At 36.7% G+C, this 25,235-nt stretch overlaps 4 protein-coding genes across 9 annotated transcripts; all 4 read right to left on the reverse strand.

The window, feature by feature from the left end:
- Positions 1-8: 8 nt before the first annotated feature.
- On the reverse strand, positions 9-2,612 carry LOC111009880 (pentatricopeptide repeat-containing protein At3g62890). Its single transcript, XM_022283115.2, has one exon. It carries the CDS (start codon positions 2,198-2,200, stop codon positions 317-319), a length of 1,884 nt encoding a protein of 627 aa, XP_022138807.1. The 5' UTR covers positions 2,201-2,612; the 3' UTR covers positions 9-316.
- Positions 2,613-2,961: 349 nt separating this feature from the next.
- LOC111009890 (haloacid dehalogenase-like hydrolase family protein) lies at positions 2,962-11,795 on the reverse strand. Of its 2 annotated transcripts, XM_022283125.2 has the most exons (12): positions 10,573-11,795; positions 9,785-10,036; positions 9,612-9,707; positions 8,693-8,870; positions 8,480-8,548; positions 8,296-8,396; positions 8,003-8,095; positions 5,889-5,960; positions 5,433-5,552; positions 5,013-5,063; positions 4,608-4,796; positions 2,962-3,367 (listed from the first exon to the last, which is right to left on the reverse strand). In XM_022283125.2, exons 1-12 carry the CDS (start codon positions 10,954-10,956, stop codon positions 3,200-3,202), a joined length of 1,773 nt encoding a protein of 590 aa, XP_022138817.2. In that variant the 5' UTR covers positions 10,957-11,795; the 3' UTR covers positions 2,962-3,199. The 2 variants fall into 2 exon arrangements, with proteins under 2 accessions (XP_022138817.2, XP_087976388.1); XM_088120262.1 differs by lacking the exon at positions 8,003-8,095.
- Positions 11,796-11,929: 134 nt separating this feature from the next.
- Positions 11,930-14,700, reverse strand: LOC111009901 (auxin-responsive protein IAA6). 3 transcript variants are annotated; one of them, XM_088120265.1, is made up of 5 exons: positions 14,443-14,700; positions 13,656-14,323; positions 12,810-13,102; positions 12,527-12,674; positions 11,930-12,291 (listed from the first exon to the last, which is right to left on the reverse strand). In XM_088120265.1, exons 2-5 carry the CDS (start codon positions 14,264-14,266, stop codon positions 12,219-12,221), a joined length of 1,125 nt encoding a protein of 374 aa, XP_087976391.1. In that variant the 5' UTR covers positions 14,267-14,323; positions 14,443-14,700; the 3' UTR covers positions 11,930-12,218. The 3 variants fall into 3 exon arrangements, with proteins under 3 accessions (XP_087976391.1, XP_022138828.1, XP_087976390.1); XM_022283136.2 differs by lacking the exon at positions 14,443-14,700 and having other exon boundaries at positions 12,828-13,102; positions 13,656-14,436; XM_088120264.1 differs by lacking the exon at positions 14,443-14,700 and having other exon boundaries at positions 13,656-14,436.
- Positions 14,701-17,236: 2,536 nt separating this feature from the next.
- On the reverse strand, positions 17,237-24,663 carry OVA4 (Nucleotidylyl transferase superfamily protein). 3 transcript variants are annotated; one of them, XM_022276367.2, is made up of 15 exons: positions 24,509-24,663; positions 24,265-24,390; positions 23,659-23,746; positions 22,658-22,699; positions 21,760-21,849; positions 21,468-21,590; positions 20,855-20,926; positions 20,294-20,406; positions 20,172-20,193; positions 20,025-20,090; positions 19,820-19,876; positions 19,602-19,648; positions 19,357-19,438; positions 19,198-19,287; positions 17,237-17,657 (listed from the first exon to the last, which is right to left on the reverse strand). In XM_022276367.2, the coding sequence occupies exons 1-15, from the start codon at positions 24,574-24,576 to the stop codon at positions 17,523-17,525; spliced, it is 1,221 nt and encodes a 406-aa protein (XP_022132059.1). In that variant the 5' UTR covers positions 24,577-24,663; the 3' UTR covers positions 17,237-17,522. The 3 variants fall into 3 exon arrangements, with proteins under 3 accessions (XP_022132059.1, XP_087975918.1, XP_087975919.1); XM_088119792.1 differs by having other exon boundaries at positions 17,237-17,672; XM_088119793.1 differs by lacking the exon at positions 20,855-20,926 and having other exon boundaries at positions 17,237-17,672.
- Positions 24,664-25,235: the final 572 nt, after the last annotated feature.

Below are 25,235 nucleotides of genomic sequence, written 5' to 3' on the forward strand. Positions count from 1 at the left end.
CTCCATGATTGTCAACATATAAACAAAATGTATTATTACAAATAAATATTTAATAGTAAAAGAAATGATAAAATTCCCAAGTTTGTGGCATTTGATAATGCGTAGAAGTATTTTCCTTACATGAAAGAGCTATCAGAACATAGAGAAGAATTTGGGAACAAAAATCAGTGAGTCTAATCCGGTGTTGTCTTTTGGAACTATAAATGTGGCAACAGTGTTCGCTTCCAACCACCCATTTACATAATAGAATGTGCAAAAAGTAACTCTTCTCTTGAAAAATCAATGCTGCATACTGTCATTGCTGTACAACCCCAGATTACCAGTAGTCATTACAAGAACATTTCCCATTTTTAAAATGGTGAAAACGACTGCGATCTCGCACTACAATTTCTCGCTCAACGATTTTCGAGATTATCTTTATTGCATCATGACAGTCATTGCAAACTCTCAAGTTTTTAACTATTCTAATTGTAGTTCCTTCACTGGTACTGATAAGTCCAAATGCAATGGCAAGCTTCTCGCTATGAGTAGAAAGAGCATCCTCCTTCTCTTCCTCATCTATATTATGGATCACAAGATCAGTCTTTGGTTTATATCCTGCTAATTTCATCTTCCACTTCAATTCTCTAATCATTGAGTAAATTTTTGCAGACTGAGGATGAGACAAGTTTCCCATGAAGAATTCATGGACCGAGTTGTCGACCTCAATCCAACTGCAGCCTGGTGTCTTCATCAACTTGTTGTCTCGCATTTTCAACCTACAATTAGCTGCATCGTCCAGCCTGCCCACTGAAGCATAGACATTAGCTAGATAAACTAGACTTCCAGAATGGTTGGAGTCTAATTCAAGTATGTGACCAACGATGCGTACTCCTCGATCTGCATCTTTGTATATCCGACAGCCACCAAGCAGTGCACCCCAAACTATAACATTAGGCTTCACAGGCATGGATTTGATTAAAGACTCTGCTTGATCGAGACGCCCTGCACGACTAAGCATATCAACAACACAGCCATAATGCTCAACCTTTGGAGTAATACCGTAGACTTGAGCCATCATGTTAAAATACTTCAGCCCCTTATCTACCAACCCAGCATGAGTGCAGGCTGTTAATAAGCCCATGAAGGAAATATCATTTGGCTTCAAACCATCTTCAATCATTTCAGCAAAGCAACTGAATGCTTCATCTGCATATCCATACATGGCCAACCCCATGATTATTATACTCCACGAGATTACATCCCTCTCCTGCATTTCATGAAACACCCTCTTGGCCTCCAACATGCATCCACACTTTGCATACATGTCAGCCAATGCATTCCCCAAAAACAGACCTACTTCCATCTTGCTTCGTCTTATAAACTTATGAATCCACTTCCCCAGATCAAGTGCTCCAAGATGTGCACAAGCTGAAAGCACACTAACTAGCGTAACATCATTCGGCGCCAGGCCACCTTCGTGCTGCATTTGCCTGAACAACTCGATTGCATCTGCATACTTCTCATTCTGTGCATATCCAGCGATCATAGCATTCCACGAGACAACATTCCTCATGGGCATAATCTCAAATAGATGGCGTGCTTCTTCTAGATTACCCATCCTTGCATAGCCACTGATCATCGTCGACCAGGACACCAAATTTTTCTCCATCATCCCATCAAATACCACCCGGGCTTTGCCAACCTCCCCACTAAAACAATATCCTGAAATCAAAGTGTTCCACGAAACAAGATCTCGCACAACCATTTCATCAAACAGCTTCTGGGCAATACAATTGCAACCCACCTTAAAATACAAATCGATAAGAGAATTCCGAACAAACAAGTTCGATTCACAGCCATATTTAGTCATAAAACAGTGGACTTTCTGGCCTTCGAGCACCTGGGCAAGGCCAGCGCAGGCCTTGAGCACAGAAGTGAAGGTGTACTCATCTGGGTTTGGAGCACCAGGCAATATCAACTGGTTATTGAAGTAAGCAATAGTACTGTGCCAAGCGTTGTGCTGAGCAAAGGCTTTGAGAAGAGCATTGTAGGCAAAGATGTTTGGAGAGGTAAGGTAGTGACTAAAGATGAGAACAGAATGGCGTAGGTTGCCATGGGACGCAGAAACACCGATGAACTTGACGGCTATGAGATTTGGGTCGATGGAGGGGATGGGGGAGGCAAGGATTTGGGCTTGGATTTCGTAGAGTTGACGCATTGTCAGCTGGGCGGCGCATCTTAGAAGAAGGTGGACGATTTTGCGGTGGTTGTAGTCGTGAAGCACAGCCAGGATGATTAGGCGGATCGGCGAATTGGCAGACCGAGCTCCTGGACTGAGGAACAGCTTCAGATTCAAATAGCATCCGACCAGGTATTGAAAATCAAAATGTAATTTTTACTTTACTGCCTACTCTTCAGTACAAATTTTTTCTATTCCCCGCCCCCATTTCATTCCCAGCAAAATTCGTGAGAGCTACATAGAAATAGAAGTTTATTCATATGAAAACAAGAGAATAAAGTGGTCGTGGTCTAAGATCAAGTCTGAAAAGTTCTAAAAGTCTACTCAGGGTTAAATTTGATTGAAAATAAGAGATTTTGAAATTTTAAACCCCAACACAAAAGACTGAAATTGAGTAGAGGAGATTGGCAAATACTTAGGTTTACTTGACAATTCTTTAGTGCTTTGTTTGAAAATGAATCCACATAAATAATGTTCATACCAAACTTAGATCAATCGCTTGGACGGTGTACTTCATTAAAAGTTGCTCCCTTCAAGAAAATCTTACTCGATTCGCTAATATAGCTTTTCTTCCTATGTTATTTCAACTTCTCCCCCAAAATAGGAGAATTGTAAAACTAATTGAACATGATATCAAATAGGAAAACTTAAATTCAATTTACACATCTATTCTCTCCATGTCATCAGTCCACTTATTGAGCACATAGAAATAGAAGTTTATTCATATGAAAACAAGAGGATAAAAAATTTGGTAACTCTTGACCAATAAATAATGAGGGATTAGCAGTAATTTAACACGTTGACATTCTGTGTATAGAGCTATAAAACTTCAAACACCTACACGCTAATAAATTTAGCATTTTTTACTCAATGGAAAAATTCTCTCATTTTGGCTCCATTGAGAGAGATAATGAGATAAGAATACGTTGACGGCAGAATCTGCATCCTTTAATCACAATGATGGACAGAAAATTCGGATCAGAATGCGTATCGATATATGACATCTGCAACGCCATCTTCGTCGTTGCTGGGACCAATTATGTTAGCAATAGCTTTAGTTTTCTCCGAGCCATTGCTCAAAGCAATCCCAAGAGATGCCAGCTCGAGCATCTCAATGTCATTTTCCCCATCTCCAATAGCCATTACCTACATAATCAAGCACAATTTGAGTTCCAGTAGTCAGCAAGCACAGGATCATGCATGTATATGAATGAACTTTCATTGTCAGCAGTCAGCAAGATTCTTCAATTATGATGGTACATTTGCATATAGGATAACAGAAGGGTACTAAAGTTATGGATTATAGATTCAGACGTAATCATAACATTCTTTTTCTTAAAGGTACCATCAATCTTTCTACTTCCAGTAGATTCATAATGGAGATTGATAGGATTAGTAAACCTCCAATTAAGTTCATGTAGGCAAGGTCGAAGCTATTGTTCAGCATGATAATTTAGTTTTTTGACAGGGAATGGTATCTTTTGTACAGGGCAGTGTGGCTCTTCCCTTAGGTTGTTAGGAGAAGTAGGAAATAGATGATGTAAGCAGGGAGTTCATAGTTGTGTAGTTAATCCGTCAAAGAAGAGACTCAGACATCTCAAATAGTCCAAGACTTGGTACTTTCTTTCCCGGATTATCATATTACACTATTACAGTATGCGTAGGTTAAGGTTTGAAAGCTTATATTTGAATAACATTGCTTCGATTGTACTGAAATGTGGTTTAAAAGCTTGAGTTCACGTAGCACTAACCTGTGCTTTTGAAATTTATAAAAGTTAGTATGTTGGCTTAAGATGTGAAATTTAAAAGCTTTACATTATACAATATGGGCCTACGTAGGTCATAAGACTAGCAAACTTATAATATGAGATGGGCAAGTCCATATACCAAACATAGGCTCGAGTTTCTTAATGCTATAGAAACCCAATCCATGAGTCAAGTGCCTCGTTTGTTATCACCCAACAGACAGGGTAACCGGTTGAAGTAAAATCAGTAATGGTTCAAATCATTACTAAGCTTTTTCATCAGTTTGATAGATCATGAGATCTCCCTAAAGAAGTAGCTTTAGTTCTTTTTTGGTTTTGGTATTTCTTTAGCAATCAAATTGGGGGGGAGTGCTTTCAGAATTTTCTTAGTTTTCCTAATTTTCTGTGTGATGGTTGAGAAGAAATATAACCTTTTTTTCCCTCTATAAGAACACATTTAGTGACCTTTAGTCAATTTGGTGTAGAGTACAGGATATTTACATATCAATAGGGTATCAATGGAAAAAAAAAAACAAAATAAGGGAAAGAAAAAGAGAAAAACATAATTTTTGTGATAAAAGAAGCTTTTTTTTTTTTTCATAATTATTTAGAACAAGACCATAGGGGCAACTTTACAGTACCTGCTCAGCAGAAACACCCAAATGATCGAGCAGCATTTTTACTCCACTACCTTTTGAGGTTCCATGGGGGACAATCTCAAGCATGTCCGGTACAGCTTGAACAACCGTGGCCTGTTCTCCTGATGCTTCTGACCAGTATGGCCGTAGGATGTGTGAAACTCCCTCGGCAGTGTCCAAGAAAATAATTTTCTGTAAATGTGTAAAAGATGTTAATCTAAAACATGCACAAGCTCCCTACGTGATCCTATGGGAACTAAATCCTCCTTAATTACAATACTCATAGCCAATTACTAGGATTCTTCACATTTTTTGATAGAATGGGCAACTTTTATTCTGAACCATTCCTCAATTCTTCCTTTACTATCAAATGAGAGGGAAGCATTCTCACTACAATCGAGAGCTTACTTGTATTTGAACAGCATCCAAAAGATCCTCAACCGAAGGCATGACCTCTGCCTGTAATACATAATCAATGAAGTTACATTCATGACCAAGACTATAGCAAGGGAAAGATTCAGATGCTATTCAAAACTACCAGCTCCCTTTATAAAAATATATCAGCCAAGGCCGTTATTACATCAAAAGCCTTAACAGCTGATGACACCTACAAAGATTGACCCTGATGACACCTACGAAGACTGGTTTGGCAAGGTCTAAATAATTACTGACCATGCTCATAACTTTAAAGTCTAGCTTTTCAACAGGCAAATACAGTTGGCTAAACAATTCAGTTCACAGTAGTTAGCTATGTGACCTAACCTTTACGAGTACAAATATTTTACTACATCAAAGACTCAGAACCGTGACAAAAATATGTTCCAGTACCTTGGGCTCATGGTATATCGTGTGTAATGAATCAGTAAGTGGATGATCAAATAGAGTTAAGCAACGACCTCCACCAAATGCAATCAGAGGAACTTTCTTCTCTACAGAATAAAGGCATGCCTGCAATTTCAAAGAAATATAAATTTATATATCAGCAACAAGCATCTTGAGGTATTAAAAAGCCTCTCGTTTATTAGGATCATTACAGAAGTTTTCCATTAAATTACCATTATTTTCTGTGATCTTCCAGTTCTTAATTTCAAACCATACTTAGATAAAAGATCCCACATCTGAGTCATTTTTCTTTGGTGAGCGTCACTATATGAAGACTTCTATTGTAGAACGTTGTGTGCTCACATGACTATAATCCCAAAGAATTATCTTAGAAAACAATTACTTAATCATCATTCAAACTGCTGAGTAATAATATATATAGCAAACAGCAAGAGACGTTACCTCTCTGCAGACATCTTGGTCTAAGTTATGCCTATAAATTTCCTTTCCTTGTCGACCATAAACAAGTAGTCCCTACAAGCAAGGAAATATTATATATAATTAATAAGATAAAATTTGGATAGTACATAAAAATAAACTAAAAGGAAAGGATTTAAGTGAACTGGGATTGACCTCCACTCTTTCTTACAGTTTCTTTTTTTTTTAATATAAAACCGAGCTTTCATTGAGAAACTTTTCTTTGTACTTTCAGTCTTCACTTATTACCCTCAATTGTATTCTTAGTTTTCTTCTAATGAAGGCTAGATGTTTCATACATCTTTATAATATTTTTGGAAGTCTTCACAAAAGCTTGTTTGTTATATAGATAACTGTTGATCAATTCTTGTAGACTAATAAAATTTCTTTAGTTTTCAGCACAATAGTAGAAATTACACCCTCCTACAGTACATAGAAGTTTCAAAAGGAAGAAGAGCAAAAGGAAACAGTTTAAAGCAATCTAAGTCTTTATCTTTTATCTTGCTCACTTTTACCAGAATACAAGCTTGTTAGAACTCTGGTAAAATTTTTTAAGGATTAAATAGCACACCATTAAGAAACTAACCTAATTATGAGTGGAGAAGGCAACCTTTTCGATGTGAGGGCCTTGTTTGAATATGGGGTTAGAATTTCCCTCCAATTTTTAAGAGCAAAACAGGTCCATAAAGAACTCCCAAAGGTCTCTCAATTGGGATAAATTTGGAGAAGATATTTCAAGCTGTGTCCTGAATGATGCATAAAATTATACTGTGCATTATCTAATGAACTATGACTTTTGGGAGAATTGGTTACACTTACACCTATCCTCCGTAAATGGAGTTGAAGGTCTCATGTCCATGTCCATTTGGGTGCACCTCGGAGGGAGATTTTTAAAAGGAAAGGAGAATGATATGAGATATCGCTTGAATTATGAATATAGGAGGTGGTCCCTATGACAGTATTCATTCTCCTGCAAGAGATGGCCAAAAATGCCAATAAGGGATTCCTGGACTTAAGAGCTCAAATAGGGTGGGATGCAAGTGCTCCCTTGGTAAAGGGTTTGTATAGGATTAGGTTATGCGTTCATGTGTCTAGCGCAGCTTTTGAGAGATTTATTTGCATCTATCCTACATTACCTCCCTTCCCTGTGGGAGCAGGGACCTTAGGACAGGGAGGATTTCAAATATCTCATTGCGCTTGCCTTCACTTAGAAACTCTACGACATAACTTTCTCTAGTTTCACTTTGGAATAACATTGGAGACTAAGAGAAAACCTGCCCAACCCAAAATATAAATATTTGTGTATAGTTATTAATGAAACTTTACCTAAAATTAATCAATGAAAGGATGTGAATATATTGTACAACTTTTATAATCTATATACAAATCAATGTTTTCTCTATTATTGAGATTGGTACAAAGAAAATTACATGAAGGGTGTCCAAGGTCTTTTAGTTGTAACCTTGTAAGGAACTTTCAACTCAGTCCTCATTTGGGGGCAAAGGGACCTATTAATTCAAGAGGACCCTGCCCTGCCTTACACCCACACCCTTTTGAATGGGAGAATCACGCCAGGAAAAGGGTTCCTGGCTCCCACAATCACTCCTCAATCTTATTACCATTCCTAAGTTTCGAGAGAGAATAGTCATATCATGCAGCTATGACAAAACAAAGCGCAATTAATATATTTGATAGTTAGGGATGATAGATTTATTCACTTGTGCATGGACAATGCAGTCAAATGTAATAACAGTTGACATGACTCTCTGTGTTCACCGAAAAAAGTTCTAAGCTGAGCAACAGGATTTTGATAATTCGAGACGTTATACATCTACATGTCCCTAACAATGAGAGGAAACTCATTAAGTCATTCTGCATTAAGCATTCTCAAGTCTCATCTAGTGAAACCTAAAACCTCTGGGAAATGGATGGGTTTCTCTCCCTGAATGACCATGAAGAAATGCATAGCAGACATAAAAGCACCTCAGGTAAATGGTTATTTCTAACAAATAACTAAAAGCAGGTATACTCAACTTCAAAAAGCAACGCAAAGAAAGATTAAAAAGGAAAAAAAGAAAAAAAGTGGCGAATTTTGAAACCTGTAAGAAAACTCCCGGAGAAAATTCAGACACAGCACCGTCTTTTCCAGCTAAACCTGCTTTCTCCAAAATGCTTATGGCTGCTTGACGGGCCTACTCTATGTATTAAATCTAACCATTATTCCTTAACAAATTTGTGAAAATGAAGCAAAAGCAGACAAAATCTACAAGATACATAAATACAAAAACACCCAAACATTCAGTGAAGAGTTACAGAACAGACTATGGAAAAAACAGCTGAAAGAACAAGCTTTTTAAGGTCAATATCCTGACAATCAAGCAAAAGATCCTACCTTTCCAGTGGCTATAACAACTTTCACACCCCTTGACAAGACCTCTTTCAGAGCATTGGCAGTTGTTGGAGTAATTTGACTTTTACTGTTAAGCAATGTACCTTGCATAATAATAAATACACTTAATACAAGTCAAAAGCAGAAGTCGTGAAATATTTTAGATCCACCTCAAATGGGCTCTTACCATCCATATCACAGAAAATGTAGCTGAACCTTGGGCGGTAAAATCGAAGACTTCCTTCTTTTTTCCTGTCTTTAACAGATCAACAGTAAGATTATCTTACAACATACGAAAAGTAACAAACATACAGAACATAATACAGTTTCGTTGTAATCACAAAGGATTTTTGGTTGCACTGATGCAGTCATTAGTAGAATCATAAATCTATGTAATTACCATCTGAAACTTCTGCAACGGAATTTAAATTAGTTTCAGCGTCGATTGCACTCTGAATGAGCCCTTTCCCTTTCCATTCTAAACTCTTCAAAAGCAGTTCCTCTTCCTTCTCCATTTCTGCTTCAGCCTCTTCACTAATCTCATGATCAAATCCCAAAAGATGTAACAACCCATGCACCTGTACAAACCCCATGCGATGCGTTAATGAATTTCCTTTGCTTTTGTTGAATCCTTGATAGTAAAAATTTCTCAGGGGGCTAAAAAAGAAGATGGTTGCTTCAGTTATCCTTTCGCTTAGTCTAGGGTGCTTTTCTTTCTACTTGGTTACAGACGTAGTTTTATGTCAAAGGTTCTTTTCCGTGAAGGAAGGAAAATATTGGCCTTTTGCTGACATTCATAAATCAAGTGAAAACAAATAAGTATATCATTCAACTTTCCATTTTTAGGAAATGGATCCTTCAACATTTTAATTCCTATTGCCTTGAAAAAACAGTTCTTTGTTTTATATATCCTTTGCTTAATTTAGCAGTGAAGACAATTCTTTAGAGGCGTTTGGCAGGTCAACATTGAAATAAGAAACCTGAAAACAGAAAGCCTAGTAGTGGGAAATTGAGAATAAAATTGCTTAGAATGAGATATCTAAATTTGGAATACACATTAATGAGTTTCCAATGCTTGAAAATGAAGCATGTAGGGTTAGAAAGGTGGTAATAATGCAATATTGGTATATGTTGCGTTGGAGATCATGAAACCCAATCCCATGGACCCATTCTTGCATACTAAATGCCCTCTTAGACACTCCCCAAAAAGCATGTATGCTATGTGCATAGTAGCAATGCTAGTAGTTCTCAAACATAAGGATGTAGGGGCCAAAAATTCTTAGGTTTAGAGGGGAAAAAAGGTAATCTAAGTAACAAACCAGGAGTATCCGAATCTCATCAAGGAGTGTATGCCCCCTTTCCTCTGCCTGCCTCGCAGCAGTCTCAAGAGAAATGACAATATCACCTAACATAAGCTGATGACACAAAATCAGTCGATCTTTTATCATTCTCAAAGACATTACTACTTATACATTTGCACTCAAGTTCTTACAATTGGAAGCTTCAGTTCTGGGACATGCTGTGACATGGACAGGACATCAGTTGCATGATCCTCATCCCTCCATTCTTTATTAAGTTTACGAATAAATTCATCGTTACAAAGTAGCACTGACAACTCGACACTGTCAAATAAACCAACATCATTTATTGAACTATCTCGGGTTTTGTATTCTGAATCCTTCAAATTGTTGAAAGCTAATTTCAGAGCCTTGGGAACATTCAGACGAAGCAACTCTGCAATACTCTGAAGCATTAAGAAATGGAAAACTATAAGAATTAATTGGTCAATCAAAAAGGAACCTTGCAACAATGCAAAAAGAGATCAAACATAAAAATTCATTATACTCCTAGATTCTTGACAAATTTGACCAGATCAAAGTTTGATATCTTAAAGCATTAATCTCTCAAATACGATTCTAACGTCAAAGCATCGTAATCTAGAAGCACAAATGTTCATCCACATATTTGACAGATGAAATGATAGTCGTCTTGAATGCATATGCTAATAATTGCCCGTTAAGCGGCTGGGAGAAGCTCAATATCAACACATACAATGCAAAAAGATTGCTAGGGGAAAAAAGCATTCTTGATTATTAGCATACAAGATTGCTAATAATGCAACACATACAATGCAACAAGATTGCTGGGGGGAAAAAAACGCATTCTTGATTACTCTCATCATTGTGCCACCAACTGTCGTCATGAACGAAAAAAAAAAACAAAACAAAAACAAACACCCAAAAACGAGTGATGTGTAAAATGTACATGGGAGAGAGATACCAAAATTTCTGGGTCGTCCGGCAGCTCTTCTTCAATACAGATACCAACGTTGAGCTCTAATTCCTTGTTCTTACTCTTTGGACGCCTCCTCACCTTTCGATACTCTCTCTGCCCACAGAAAATCCTTCCACAAGGCCTTGGGACATTACTGTATACTCCAGATAAAACGTTGAAACTCCGAACGAATAGTGAAAAAGATTTCTTGGCCGAAATGCGGTCGTAACCATTCGGTTGGAAAACAAAAGCCAAGTGCGAAGAAGATCGCCATGAAGATGAACTCTGAGAGATGGGATAGAAAGGGAGATAGGCAGCTAGCGCCATCTGAATCCCGGAGGATAATGGCAGGTGGGAGCCGCGAAGAAGAGGGGACGCGCGAAGAAGCATGTAGAATACAGAACATAGACTTTATTGCAGCGGAACTGTGGGTGCTTGTGCCGGCTAAGACTGAAATTGAAGATGAAGTTTTTCCTTTTCTTTTTGATCTTTGGCCCCTTTGTCCTTTTCCGGGTAAATAACACCCAAAAAACCAAAAGGGTACAATTTTGGGATTTGTCTCTAGTCCTGGGAAATTGACACTATTGCCCCTGTTTGTGTTTTGGGTTGAAGTAAACCAGTCAAAATGAATGAACTTCTGTGACCAAATTGTCTGTGAAACTGATGTAACTAACTACACATTAGTTAGTTCTGAAATCAGTTATTAGTTCGCAGGCTTAGTCGGCTTAGTTAAAGCCTTTAAGTTGTAGCCTATTTGTCTATAAATAGGAAGTTCTTTTGCATTTCTCAATTCATGAAATAAACTACTTTTCTCCAAATTGAGTCTACACCAATTTGGTATCAGAGCGGTATCAGAGCGCCGAAGAACCTTGGGCTTTTGGAATGTCAAGAAAGAAAGTTGTTCCTCCCACGGGCGAGATGGAGATTACCACCGTCCTCTCTCCACGATCCACGACCACCCATTTGTTGATGGTTAAGGGGCTGTCGAAAACCTCCAACGGGATTCGCCAAATTTTTGAATGTGATTGTGGATAAATTGGATAATCTTTATCTGCACCAAGATCAACCAAGATGGCCCCATGGAAAGGAGACACGGGAACGAGGAACCAAAATCAATCCTAATGGTCAGCAACCAACTCCAAGATTGCATCAAGAACCCTCCCTATTCCACAGCAAAATCAGGATATACAGCATAAACCTGCCAAAGAATACTCATGACAACACTAGATTGTTTCAAGAAACTGGTTTTGCTCACCAACGACAACAATTTGGGCACGGGGATATTACCAACAATCGACGCCTTGGAGATATCTCAATTCATGAAATAAACTACTTTTCTCTCAATTGAGTCATACCAGAAACATAACTTCTCAATCAAAACTTATATACTTCTGAAGAAACAGAATATAAACTAATATATACACACGACTGCAGTTGCCTCAACCTTGAGAACCAAGGCTGCGCTTACAAGTAGCAGCTTCATAACACTGCAAAAATCAGTAAAGTGTAGGAAAATAAAAATCTACATGGGAAAAACCCAACTGACTCTCACTCTTTGACTTAAACTGTTGCAATTAGTACTCAAAATTGCTGCTATTGTCAGCCCAAAACTTGAAAGATTTAGCTAAAACATTGCCAAGACCTGTCAGCTGTCACTTCATTTCAGTAGTAGCCATGGCAGAGCTCTTTAACACATGTAGCCTCTTCACAGTGGAAACAAACATGCTGCATTAAAATGAAGCCAAATAAGTTCACCACAGAAAGAAAGCTCAAAGGGATGGCTGAAAGAGAGTTCCTATTGCAGAAACTGAATAGCAAAATAAGGAAGCATTTTAACAAACTATTAAAAATAAATTGTAGGAATACTAAACAAGCACCCTTTTCCACAGATTATACTGGATTTGGTCAGGGAAATGCTTAGATTAAGAAGGCCACAAGATCAGCAGTGGGAAATACTTACTTCCATGGGACATCACCAACAAGCATCCTGTCCCCTTCATTATCATAATAAACTAGAGTGTACAGCCTGTTTTCATGTTTGGAATCAGAAAACGATGTTGTTTCCTCCATCTTTCTCCCATCTTCAGCAACCAGATAGTTTCTTTGTGCTGTAGTTAATTAGAAAGAATGAAATAAGAACCAGCAGATTGTACTTTCAGCCATATCAATTTAATATATAACTCTTTAGCGATGATATGCTCCAAAAGAAATATGAAGTGTTTGACAAATTATTGATGGAATACAGGGAATTGATGGATAACATGCAAGAAGATAGTGGAAAAGTTCGTCTATGCCAGCAGATAGTTTCTCATAACTATCATAAGCTTGGAGATTCAGTTTTCTTCCAATGGGAACCCCATCCATACAAACTTTCACAAACATTTGTCCATTACAACAGTCAGATTTTGAGCCATTATCCTCCTGCACAGTTTCTTTTGACAACCCAAGACTGTTGGGCTTCGAAGAGCGGGGCGCAGCCAAGTTCATCCTGAACGAACGGATGGGGGGCCAACCAACGGCTGGTGCAACTGAAGTCCTGTTACCAAGATGTTGAAGTCCTTGCAGTTAGCAACTTATCATAATTTGTTTCCTTAATAAACTTATAATTCATATTCGTTTTAAAATTAAAACTAGTTCAAGAATTAGATGGGGTTTAATTATAGGCCAATAATATCAAAATTTTAATTGGTATATCAACTAGGTCACTTTTAGACTCTCCTGCAACAAGCATCTGAGCTTCATGATAACAGTCAGTTGCAACTTGCAGTGCAGAATTTTGTATCAGAACCTTTTTTAGTTCCTTATAATATTATCCATACAAAACGTACTTCATTGAAAGGGACTTCAACTTTCCAAATTTTCAAAAAGCAGTTTAAACCAGAAAAATAAGTCCAAGTTTCATTTCAACTTATACAAAAAGGTTGTTGAGAAAGTTGGTAGATTATTCAGGCTGATGAAAAATGTAATAATGGTCTGGAGGTGCAAAGTTTTGGCGACGGTGTTGGTGACAAGATATTCCACCGCTTAAAACGTACAATTTGATATGCATTATTGGAAAATAGGGTATTAAAGAAGATAAGGTGACTCACCTTTTGTCAGAGTGTTGTGGCTCAGATGAATTTGCAGGAACTGAAACAGTGTTGGGATATGATTTCCCATCTAAGTATGGGAACTCTGCTGTTTTCAAACAGCCTGACTTTGATGCCTCCTCTGACACCTTGTCCAATTTCTGAGGCATGAGTAAGTGTTGTAAATATGAAGATTTTGATTGTAGAGAAAGCTTCTGGGCCTCCCTCTGAAAAGCTGAAGATGATAAGGAAGCACTTGGGCATGGAGTAGGAGGAGACACCTTCTCAGCTGTTTTCTCAGAGAAAATCAACTTGTGGGGTTGGAATTCATCATTTCTATTCAACCAAATTCCACCCTCTGCCATTCCTTCAGCTTTTTCATAGAGCGCCCTTTTGTTGCTTCTAATGTTCAAACAAGAAGGAAAGAGCTCAGCAGAAGAGAGAGGCAATTCACCACTTTCGTGGTTACTATTCAAGCAGCTGCTTCCTTCTACAAGCCCCCCTTCTCCTGGAAGTCCAAGTCTGAGTTCAAGCTTATTGTTCTCACTCACAGAACTTTCAGCACCATTCCTAATCAAGTCCCACTCCCTGTCTCTAGAGATCAGGTCAAGAAGCTCAGGACACCTGACCATTTTTTTTTTCTAATTGAGCTTGAAGGACAAATCAATTTCTGTTATGCTTCAAACCATCTTCTCAGAAGTCATATATATATATATGACACAGAGCAAGAACAAAGATAAATTTTGGATGAGAACAAATCACAAACAGATAGTGTGCATCAATGAAAGCTAAGGCAAAAAGAACTCACTACTTCAACTTTCAACCACAAAACGACAGATAAGGATTGGGGTCCGGGGAAGTGTGAGGGGATAACTAGATTAGACCGATCTTGCTTTCCATCCTCTACTTAAAATTCCCAGCAAAAAGCACCCAAAAGCCACTAAGAAAATGCTTAAGCCGTATACCCCACCATCTTTTTAAGCAAGGATCAAAATCAAAGGGGAAAAAGATCCCAAATTTTATTTAGAATGCTTTATCATGTTGAAGTGGTGGTGTTGTGTGAGAGGAGCTTTATTACTCTCTCTCCTTTAATCACTGGTAGTGGACCCTGTTCAGTCCGTAGAGCAATAAGAGAAACTAAAAAAGAGGAGTTTTTTCTGGCTCAATCCGCACTAAAGATAGAAACTGATGAGCTTTCACATGCCAGATTCGACCGAGTGCAGAGAACTGGTTGAATTTGCTCTCACGAATACGACATAACAACACAACCCATGTCACCTTCAGCAAAACGTGACAAATGTAAATCTTTTACTCCGCCATAGGATTAAATTAAAGCATGATCTTTATGCATACAAAAACAAAAGTGCGTTAAATGAATGTCATTCCTTTTCCTAATTATTTTTTCGATAAATATTGGGGCAAGAGATTGAACCTTAAATAAATTATATCTCATGTACTAAACTTGAATAGGCAAATGTGAATTAATTTTCAATGTACGTGGGTTCATATAAATACTATATTTTTAGTATTCTATTATCTGTATTATATTTCTGAAATTCTTCCTCCTTTTAGTATAAAATATTTCAAACTGTTTTCTAATATTATTGTAGCACAATTGGATGATACTTGTCCCCTTTTATTAATAATGAATAAAAGCATGCTTTAATTGTATGTAGGAACAAAGATTTATAAATCGTACATAATATACTACAAGCATGATTTGAAGAATTTCTCAAAACAAAGGAAAAAAAAAACATGATTTGAAGAATTTGGATGAGAATAAGAATTTTTTTATAAGATGTTTTTTCCTAATCATACTAAACTAGCAAAATGGGAGATTTATTTGTATTAACCAGTTAGTTTGATCAAGCTTTAGATAAATCACAAAACAGATAAAAGGAAAATGTATGATTTTATAGTAGATTACTACTCCTTACAAGAAAATGATCCTTATAAATTATGAACAGAGTTGAAATACTACTTTTGGTGCTTTTAAATATAGCAATTTAAAAAGAGAATTTCATATAAGTGAAAAGATAAATAAAGTTCGGTAAGATATCAGTGTTTATCTCGTAGTTGTAATAAGCATCATTTTCGTACTAAAAAAAAGCCTCACTTTTTAAATCCAATTTGAGGAGCTTTGGAGCTATACAAACTTAAATTCGTGCAATTATGGGTTTGAAATTTAATTCTCTTTCAAGTAAACATGTGTTTGATTGCTAAAAGTTAATACTGGCACAAATGTGAGTTTTACAAATTAGTTTTATACAGTAGATGGATTAACAAAGTTTATGGCCAATGATAAATAAATTCACAAAATAAACAACCTAAGTTATAGGCTTAATACTATGTTCATATGTTGAGATTCATGTATGGTAAATACGAGGTTGTTAAGTTGTAGATTCGAACATGCAAGGAAAGGGTAAGTTGAATTTGATTGGAAAATGATTTAAATTTAGTTAGTTGTAACTCCACCAAGGAAACAACGGTCAACTATTTATAAAATGACCAGACAGAAACAAGTTGCCACATATGCAACACTCTTTTTTTCCGCAGCTTCATCATATCCACCCCCCACACTAGTTGACTCGTCTGACCTCGCCTTAATCCAAATCCTTTGTTGTGATTTTTAAATTTTGGACAACTTTAATTTTCATTCTTAGCCACCAAAAATCCCTTGATCATCCTCAAATCACACTTTGACTTTTGTGTTACATTATTACATTCCACTCAATATGCCAAGTAACTAAATATAGTTATCGAAGGCACCTAATATTTTTTCAAACAAAAATTACGATCAAGTTTTATTAACTCGAGGAGAGGGAAAGTATAAATGAACTCTCGATTATGAAACAGATGTGTTTTCAACCTGAACATAGTTAATTTCTACTCAAATGTTGTTGAACTAACACAAAAAAAAAATACGTTGTGAGAAATTGCAGAGATGAATGAAGAAAATACACTAAAGATGTTAATCTGTAATTTAGTAAATCGGTCAAATCATCGATCAAGTTGTCAAAATTAACCCTAAGAAGTCAAGTTTCTAAATTTAATTGTAAACTCCAAAATCAGTAGAGAAGTGAGTATCATCACCATTGGCATAACAAAATTCTTGCACCAATCCTAGTGGCGGACCCCTACATTCCACTTAACTAGATACGATTTAAGCCATGATAATTTTCCACTTTCACTTTTATAAGCCCTTTTTGAGACCCTTTTTAGCTTTCGTGCACTTTTCTTTTTCACAAATGATTTTGTGAAAGAAAAAAGGAAGAAAGATTCTGCTGGAATATCGGTGCGGCTAATGCAAGACTTTATACAATTTTGTAGTTGGAGTATGATAATTCCCTACTTCTTGACATTATATACTACGTTGACTCGCATATCGCACAATTAAAGTCAAACCTATTGAGGTTCAAATTTGGCATGCCTGTCCAATATTTACAATTCCCAATTTTCTTGAAGGAAGAAAAAAAAAGAGCAAAATAAGAAAATACTGCATGGCTACTCGAAATAACAAGAAAAGTTATTACCAAATCCAAAAACTTCTTTTCTATACTGGAAAGAGTTCATTGACAGAAAAGATCTCATTCCTGCAGACATCTTGAACCGTCATGGTACGCAATTTTTCGTTAGGTGTCCAACTAACAAGTTATCACACGTCACCGTATATATGATGCCCAATAAGTTAACCTTTACAGAAAAAATGGTAATAATGCTAAATAAAAACTGCATCAAAGAATTTTGCAGCCTTTAATGTCTGTCATAAACAATATGCTAGCTTGTATTCTACAAAAACTTATAAACAGCGGGAACTTACCATTTCTTCAAGGTCGTGGTTTCATTAATGTTTATCCTAGAGAATCTATCATGGTCGCTCGATTCTGTTCATCTCCGAAAGAACCCCATGGCTTGATAGACATTATTGACAGTAGCATCAGCAATACCTGCAGCTTTTCTAGCACCTTCGGCCAGGACTTCATCCAAATAAGCTGAATCAGATATAATTTCCTTGTAGCGGACCTGCATAGTAGAGATCTAAATTGAAGATTAATAAAGAATAACTTGTGCTGTCAATCACATATAAACACAAAAAAATCCGAGGAAGGACTTGTAATGCAAAGTTCAGGGATAAGTGAAAGAAATAGCAGAGCATTGAACGAGAAATAACAATCATTTTCTTGCCACGTAGAAACAAGTAAACGACATAGAAAACCATTTCTACAAGCCAAGAGGTGCACAAAGTTTCTGCAATTGACATTGGTCAAAAAAGAATGTTCATTACAAAACAGAGTTCTGTAATTCCTTGCCATCCTAAATTTCCGTAAAATTCCTTTAATACCATTCTCCCAATGACTTGACCTCTCTTCTTATAAGAGTGAACCACTATAATTTGTTCAATTGCTGAAGAGGTGGACCGAGGAAAGCACCATACCAGGTTAAACTCTTTAAAGAGAGAATCTTGGAGATTCTGAGCAAAGGAGAAAAGTGGAAAAAAATGATCTGGGATCTCTCGTTGCACAAGGGCACATGTTTAGAAAGAGATTTCAGGGTTGGGATGTCTTTTTAGCATCACATCGAGAGTATTGTAATGGATAATTTGGGAGTGTAAATATTGGTAATGCTCTATACTTGAAGATAAAAGAGGAAAACATAACAGGTTCAGACATTTGAGAGGTTCGATCTCTCCCAAAATAGCCCCTACATACGTGATGACCAACAGTCCTTTCCCCCCTACATATACCATGCATAACTGATAACAGAGAAGGGCCTACAAGTCCCCACACGTACAAAACATACCCTACCTCTAACTAACTTCCCTACTCTTCTTCACATTAGTTCCCTCATATCCCCAAGCGAATGAAAGGTTTATCATGCCTATCATATTAAGCCTCCCAGTAACAAATACAGTAAAAGAATCTGATCTGCTTCGAAGGGGTGGAAATCTGGAATTTTATTTGTCAATGTTTTGGATTGGTTTGTTGCCCTGCTGAGAATATTGAAGATTGGCTTCCATATTTGCTTTCAAATTGGTGGTTTAGTAACAAAGCAAGAGTTATTGAAACAAATGCCTCTAGGAAAGAAAATGACAGAATCTTTTCAGATAGACCAGATTCTTTTTTAACTTTTTGGGATTCAGTACAGTTTACATCCTCAAATTAGAGTGCTTTACACAAATCTTTTTGAAATTTCTCCATATCGGAAGCCTTTCACCTCACTCCTCGTCTTAGGAAATGGGCAGCCTTGTCACTTGGCCATTATCTTGTTTTGGTTGGGGAGATCAGTACATGTTTTATCATTTCTTATCCCAAAAAAAAAAGAAGAAAAAAAAACTTCAGATTTGAAGGAGTGACAATCAAGTATTCCAAGGCGTATCTTAACCATTCTACTTCCAGACTAAGTTCATAGAGGCAATCTGTTCCTTTTAACAAAATTTTCACCTTATTGCTTCCTTTATTTGCTTTATAAAAACATAAAAATAAAAAATATATATATCTTTTTAACACTTGCACGCCACTAGATGCATCTTACCTCCTAAAGAGTATCATAATTAGAAGCAAACCTGGATAGGATGTAGATGATCGACCAGAGCATCCGCTAAAAGGATTTTAAATGTTCCCCAATTCATATTTTTGCACTCCTGCTTAACATCCTGCAATGGAAACTATTAGCAATACCCAATTTTAGAAGGTTAAAATTCCAACTTGTCTAGGTAGAACACCTCTTTTGTTTTTCCAGAAACAAGTTGGTAAATTGTAAGAAGATTGTTGCATTCAGGTCTTTCAGGATTGTCAAATTCCAACCTGTGTAATTCACAAGAGACAAGATTGGAATATCGTTGACAACTTCAGTATATAAATACCTCATAAAATTTGTGCCAATAGAAACAAATTTTTAAATTTTACAAAGCATAACAGAACATTATAATAGAAATCACAAGATAATATTTAAGGCTTTTGGACTGACCCTGGAAATGAGTCAGTTTTGCAACGCTTTATCTTGTTCACAATTACCTACATTGCAGGAAAGATTTGACACGATATTAAATCAAAGACAGCAGAGAACAACTGAACAACCAAAGATATTCGTTTGTTTAAGCTTGTTTAAGCTTCAAGGACAAGTAGTTAACAACTGAATCCTCATGTTGTTGAACTAAAATATGTTAAAGGATAAAGCTCAATTACATCTTTTGGGTCGAGAAGATTGATTCTGGATTGATCAGAAGGTGCAGATTTGGACATCTGGAACATGAACCATAAGAGACTTTGATAAGTTAAGAGTGGGCAGTACCATCTTACTCATATTTCAATTTGAAACAAATAAAATTAATAATTACCTCAATGTAAACATATTTCCGAACCTTCTATTTAGCAAAATTTGTAAATGTACCTTAGAAAGACCATCAGTGAGGGACATAACCCGTGCTCCAGCTGGAGGTATAAGTGGCTCAGGAACCTACATTAGGATAAAGGTTGAGGACTATTTCCAATAGCATGACGTATCATGATATCAAGTAGAGGAAGAGCAGAAATCCACCTTGAAAATAACCCCACCTTTCCTGCATTCATTAAATAATAAGTACAAGCAGTCAAATAAATTATTTTTTCCATTTGGTTGTGAACAGAAACAGTTCGACGTGAAACATAACTGACTCTCACCCTCCTAATTTCTTCCACTTCCTTCCACCATATAGATAATTAACACGTTCAGCCAACTCACGAGTCAACTCAAGATGCTGCTTTTGATCCTCACCAACTGGGACAAAATCTGACTGTAGAACATATTACATTAACACCTATATAGTCCTTGCAATTACCAATGTTTAAATGAGTATGTAGGGAAAATGCTTAATTGATCTCAATAGGCTAAACAATATCTAAAATTCTACACGATTTGAAATAAGTTAGGCATCATCCATACATGTTATGCAAATAGGGAAAAAATAATAACAGAATGAAGGCAAAACGACAAAAAGAAATAGTTGACATAAGCCAAAGCTGTAATATATAATGTCGAACTAAGCCTTTAAACCCTTAGCAGCTATTATCAAAGACGAGACAACAGGATGAGATAAACATCAGTAGTAATTGGCTACCAAGAAGCAACCTAATAAAATTTCCGAGTGTTTTTTATTAATGAAAATACAGAACAAATTTCGCCCTGAAGTAAAATTTCACACATTAATATACAAGGGAATGGGTGCATGTTGGGTAGACCACCTGATATAGAAGAATATCAGAAGCCATAAGGACAGGATATGTGAGAAGTGCAACACCAACATTTTCATCTCCCTACAATATCCAAACCATGTAAGCAGTATCAGATTCCAATCTGAATTACCAAATCAAGGTAGACCGTAGATGCTAAATGACATGAGAAGGTACAGTGAGTTTTGAGAAACCACTTTCAATAAAAACATGACTTCAGAAGCATGATGACAAACATAAATTTAACACAAACTGGTTGATAATTTTTGAGGTCCTCAATGGCCAAGGCATCAAGTTTTCCTTTCAGTATTCCAAAAAGGGTATAAATGCTTGCTTTGATTTGGTCATCCTTTTCAGGGGACTTTACTTTAAGATTTTATGCTTTGAAGCAGACAAAATTTAAACAATAATGTGCAGACAATGAATACAACTCAAAACACCTCACTGACAGATTTAGAAGTCTGTCAATCAGAATTTCCTTCTAGTGTATGCCTTCCCTTGACAAGGTCTCAATGTTTTATCATGATATGCACAATGAAAACTCAAAGAAAACATCCTTTTCCCATATAAAACGTACGCAAGTAATTTGGAAACAAAAAACAGAAATATCATACAGCCAACGCACCGCCTTGTGTGATTTCTCCTTAAATTGAATCATCCTGTTCAGCCAACCAATTGGAGTGGTTGAACTAAGCAGCCACATCAGCTCTACATGAGCACGGACGTGAGACTGAACGAAAACAGAAGCCTGCAGTATAGTCCATTTCAATTTTATTCATATATCTTCCACAGCTTCAGGCGTTCTAAAGTTTTACACAATAACTACATAAAAGTCCCTTTTGTGATACAGAAAGAGAGAGCCACATAAACTTTCTACATATCTACTCATTGATACAGACACATGCCACACACCAAACCTTGGAGGTATCCACACCACATGCCAAGTAAATAGCTGCTGTATCTCTTGTTGCTTTATATAGTTGCTGTGTATCATAAGGTAACGTGATCTGGAAGCAATGAAAATAATAAAAACAAAAAATGTAAGGTACAATTGTCAAATAGCAGAAAAACCCAAAGACTATCATAAAAAGGTCCTAATAAAAAAATACTATATTACATAAGATTACAATTAGTTTATTCCGGTAATGAATATCATATCTTAAAATTATATTTGAATGATAGACGGATGCAGTTACAACCATTCATTTTCTTGACAGCCTCCCAAAAATAAACCTTCAAACGCTTTTGCCTTTAAAGTTGAACATCAAACTAAGGCCTCCCTTCACCAAGACACTGTGCACCATTTGAGAAAAGTATATGTGGATTATGGAAAGAGTGCTTAAGTTGATACAGAATTGAAAATTGGAATAACAATGATGAAAATGAGACAACACCTCAGCATATCTCACTTGGAAAGTTCGGGTGTCAAATAAAAACCTACAGAGCCAAACTTTATATCTCTTTCAATTGCTTGCGCACAGACATCAACACAGCACCTTTGGTTCTTCTTGATAGTCAAACCCACCCCTTAATTCTTTCCCAACCTCATCTAAAAAAAATTACTATTTTCAACCGCTTTCAACAATTTCTTCAACAAAATAAATTTTCTTGTACTAGAAGTTCTGACCATTTGTAGGGAGGTATTTGATGGTTTCTCAGTAAACAAATAAGACGTAAAGTCATACCAAGATTCACATGCACAATGAAAGACACTCTGATAATAGTCAAAAGCCTGAGGCACTAAACTGAGGAAGCCAGAAGATAAGAATCTGTGCATGATTAACAAAAATGAAAAAATAAATTGTCTAAACATACCGCATGGAGATCCACAATGAAGAAGAGAGTATCATACGTATCCTGCACAAAAAGAATAACATGAATAGTGAAATCCTACAACAATATAAGAGTAGAAGCATTTTATGTTATTTCTGGGAAAGTCATGAAAACATAGTAATTTTTGCATGACAATTATCATGGTATCATTTTCATTAAGCATGTGAATAAAACAAAATTGAAAATGATAACATCGCTAACCATGTCCAGATATGCATGCAGCTAAGAAGGATTAACTTCTTCACGAGTTTATACCAATAACATTTCGACCACGGAGGGAATGGTATGCAGCATGTTTTGTTCCTTTAAATTTATTACTATTGACGTTAAATTCAAAATAATAATAATGACAAAAATGACTTTGAGAAATCTCTTTTTAGAAGAAACAAATAGTAGGAGAGAGGGAGCAAAAATATAGAGGCAAAAGAAAAATAACTTGTGCACAGCAGCTGGGTATTCAAATTTCATTGTAGCTAACATGTGAGGAAAATGAATGGTGACAAGTTTGAAACAAATCTCTCGGGTTATTACGTGGGAATCGTAGGGCCAATAAACTTATACCCTGCCTATATATAAACTCTTCTTTTTCTTCTTTTCTTTTTTTCCTTTTCATGGATGAATCGTTAGGAACCTAAACCTAGATTCAAGGTCCTGGGTATGTTTTGATGGTTCAAGCGGCAGCACAGTCAGCTCCCAAGGTACTGATTTATTTCTATAGCTACTTAGGTCTGAAGTAGCAACGGTTAATTTGTAATACAAGAAGCACTGGGCCTAGCCTTCATTACTTCAAACACTACGAATCTACGTTAAAACAAACTCTTTCAGGGAGCTATCCATAAAAGATACTGACGCTATTCAACCTAGTATGTAACAAATTAACATGTCCGATTCCAAACAAGGAAGGAGGAGTATACAAGCAGAGACATCGTTGCAAACTTGTAAATGATCTGTAAAGCCGTGTAAGTATCGGAAGTAATATAAACCTGAAGTGAAATCCAATTCTTTATTGCACCTAGATAATTACCAAGGTGAATGGAGCCTGTTGGCTGAACACCGGATACTATCCTCTGCCTGGAAAAGCAATATTCGACTTCATTTAATTGCACGACGGGGCAAGGTACTCACAAAAAATATATATTCTAACAAAAGCATCCATAAATTAAAAAGAGAATGGTAAAATAAGGGAGCAATGTGGAACGAAGAATAATGGCAGTGTCGCTCCATTCATCCAAGTAAACCGGTGTCAACAATTCCGAGGCATCTGCATCATAGAGAGCAGCACTGTGAATCTCAAACTTGAAAAGGCAGACGTCAGAAGTTTGCCGAGGGCTACCACCTCTGCTTTAAAAGTTATCCAACAACACAAGCCATCTTCCACAAACCAACCGCTATCGAATGTTTATCTTACTGCTTCTGCGAAGTTTCGCTGGCAAATGTAGACCTAACGACTTGAAAATTTATATAGTTGCGAACAATGAAATCTCAGAAACATAGTAGATTATATTCTCGATCCACGACAATGCTTCATACCATAAAAACGAGAAAAATTCGAGATCAGGTATAGTGAATGCAGTAGAAAACAGAATTACTTCACGGAACTGGGAGGACGCTCCGGCGCAGCAGGCTCCGTGACGGAGATATTACAGTAACATCGGGAACTGTTGCCAATTAGAGAGTGAGTCTTGGAGTATTTGCTTCCAAACGCGCAAAATGATCTGCTCGAAAGTTGAATCCGACTTAGAAATAGCAAACGTTGTTCTCAAATTTCCCTGCATTTGATATTGCGCGAATGTGTGTGCGATTGAGAGTTGAAGGAGGGAGCGAAGTACGTACAGAGAAGGCGTAAAGCGAGGAGACGACTGTGAGAGGACGAGGAAGTGGGAGAGAAGGGAGCGACCCATCCTCGCTTCTGTTCTTCGTATCGTGTTATCTTTCGTCTTTGGCTCCTTACGGACTAGGTCCGGTCCCGGTTTATTTATACGACGTGTTGGCGTGAGTACCACGCGCTTCAAAAACTTTTACAGTCTTACCGTTTGGCGGCAGTTTATTCTACATGTTGGCTTAAGTGCCACGCTCTTCGGAATTTTACAGTTTTACCCTTTGGCGGCAATTTAAATTGCATATTGGCGTAAGTACCACGCGCTTCGGAATTTTACAGTTTTACCCCAGCAGTTTTCTTTTCGTGTTTTTTCTTTTGATTTTGGTAATATTCCTCGACCTAAATTTCGTTTTTTTTTCCTTTAAACTTTAGATTTGTTTTAAAATTCCCTTTCCATTAACTTTTCTGTTACAAATGATGTGGTGATGACTTTTTTTTTTGTCAGGAAATGTGGTAATGCCTCTTATGGTATATAATATAGACAGTCATTCCTTTGAATTTGAGTGATTTTCAATTATTCATTTGAATTTGAGTGCTTTTCAATTATGCCTTTGGAAATGTTTTAGTTATATCTTTCTCGTTTCAAATGTTTTATTTTAATCCTTGATTTTTTAAATTATTTTAAAAACAATCTTGTTAGTTTTCCGTTAAAATCAATACATTTAAAATTTAAGAATCAAA

Source organism: Momordica charantia (assembly GCF_013281855.1).
Source record: "Momordica charantia cultivar OHB3-1 chromosome 11 unlocalized genomic scaffold, Mcharantia_2.0 BLBB01000011.1, whole genome shotgun sequence".
NCBI classification, from domain to species: domain Eukaryota; kingdom Viridiplantae; phylum Streptophyta; class Magnoliopsida; order Cucurbitales; family Cucurbitaceae; genus Momordica; species Momordica charantia.

What these genes read in the sequence shown, in the direction of transcription:
- LOC111009880 (XM_022283115.2), bottom strand. Translation starts at nt 2,200, where the DNA reads ATGCGTCAACTCTACGAAATCCAAGCCCAAATCCTTGCCTCCCCCATC.
- LOC111009890 (XM_022283125.2), bottom strand. Translation starts at nt 10,956, where the DNA reads ATGCTTCTTCGCGCGTCCCCTCTTCTTCGCGGCTCCCACCTGCCATTA. An exon ending in ATGAGATTCGGATACTCCTG is followed by an intron (nt 8,871 to 9,611) that starts GTTTGTTACTTA and finishes GGGTTTGTACAG; the next exon opens with GTGCATGGGTTGTTACATCT. An exon ending in CGATATACCATGAGCCCAAG is followed by an intron (nt 5,064 to 5,432) that starts GTACTGGAACAT and finishes TATGTATTACAG; the next exon opens with GCAGAGGTCATGCCTTCGGT.
- LOC111009901 (XM_088120265.1), bottom strand. Translation starts at nt 14,266, where the DNA reads ATGGTCAGGTGTCCTGAGCTTCTTGACCTGATCTCTAGAGACAGGGAG. An exon ending in CCACAACACTCTGACAAAAG is followed by an intron (nt 13,103 to 13,655) that starts GTGAGTCACCTT and finishes TCTTGGTAACAG; the next exon opens with GACTTCAGTTGCACCAGCCG. An exon ending in ATGTTATCCATCAATTCCCT is followed by an intron (nt 12,675 to 12,809) that starts GTATTCCATCAA and finishes AATTAACTACAG; the next exon opens with CACAAAGAAACTATCTGGTT.
- OVA4 (XM_088119792.1), bottom strand. Translation starts at nt 24,576, where the DNA reads ATGGGTCGCTCCCTTCTCTCCCACTTCCTCGTCCTCTCACAGTCGTCT. An exon ending in CGTCCTCCCAGTTCCGTGAA is followed by an intron (nt 23,747 to 24,264) that starts GTAATTCTGTTT and finishes TTGCTTTTCCAG; the next exon opens with GCAGAGGATAGTATCCGGTG. An exon ending in AGGAGAAATCACACAAGGCG is followed by an intron (nt 20,927 to 21,467) that starts GTGCGTTGGCTG and finishes TGGATATTGTAG; the next exon opens with GGAGATGAAAATGTTGGTGT.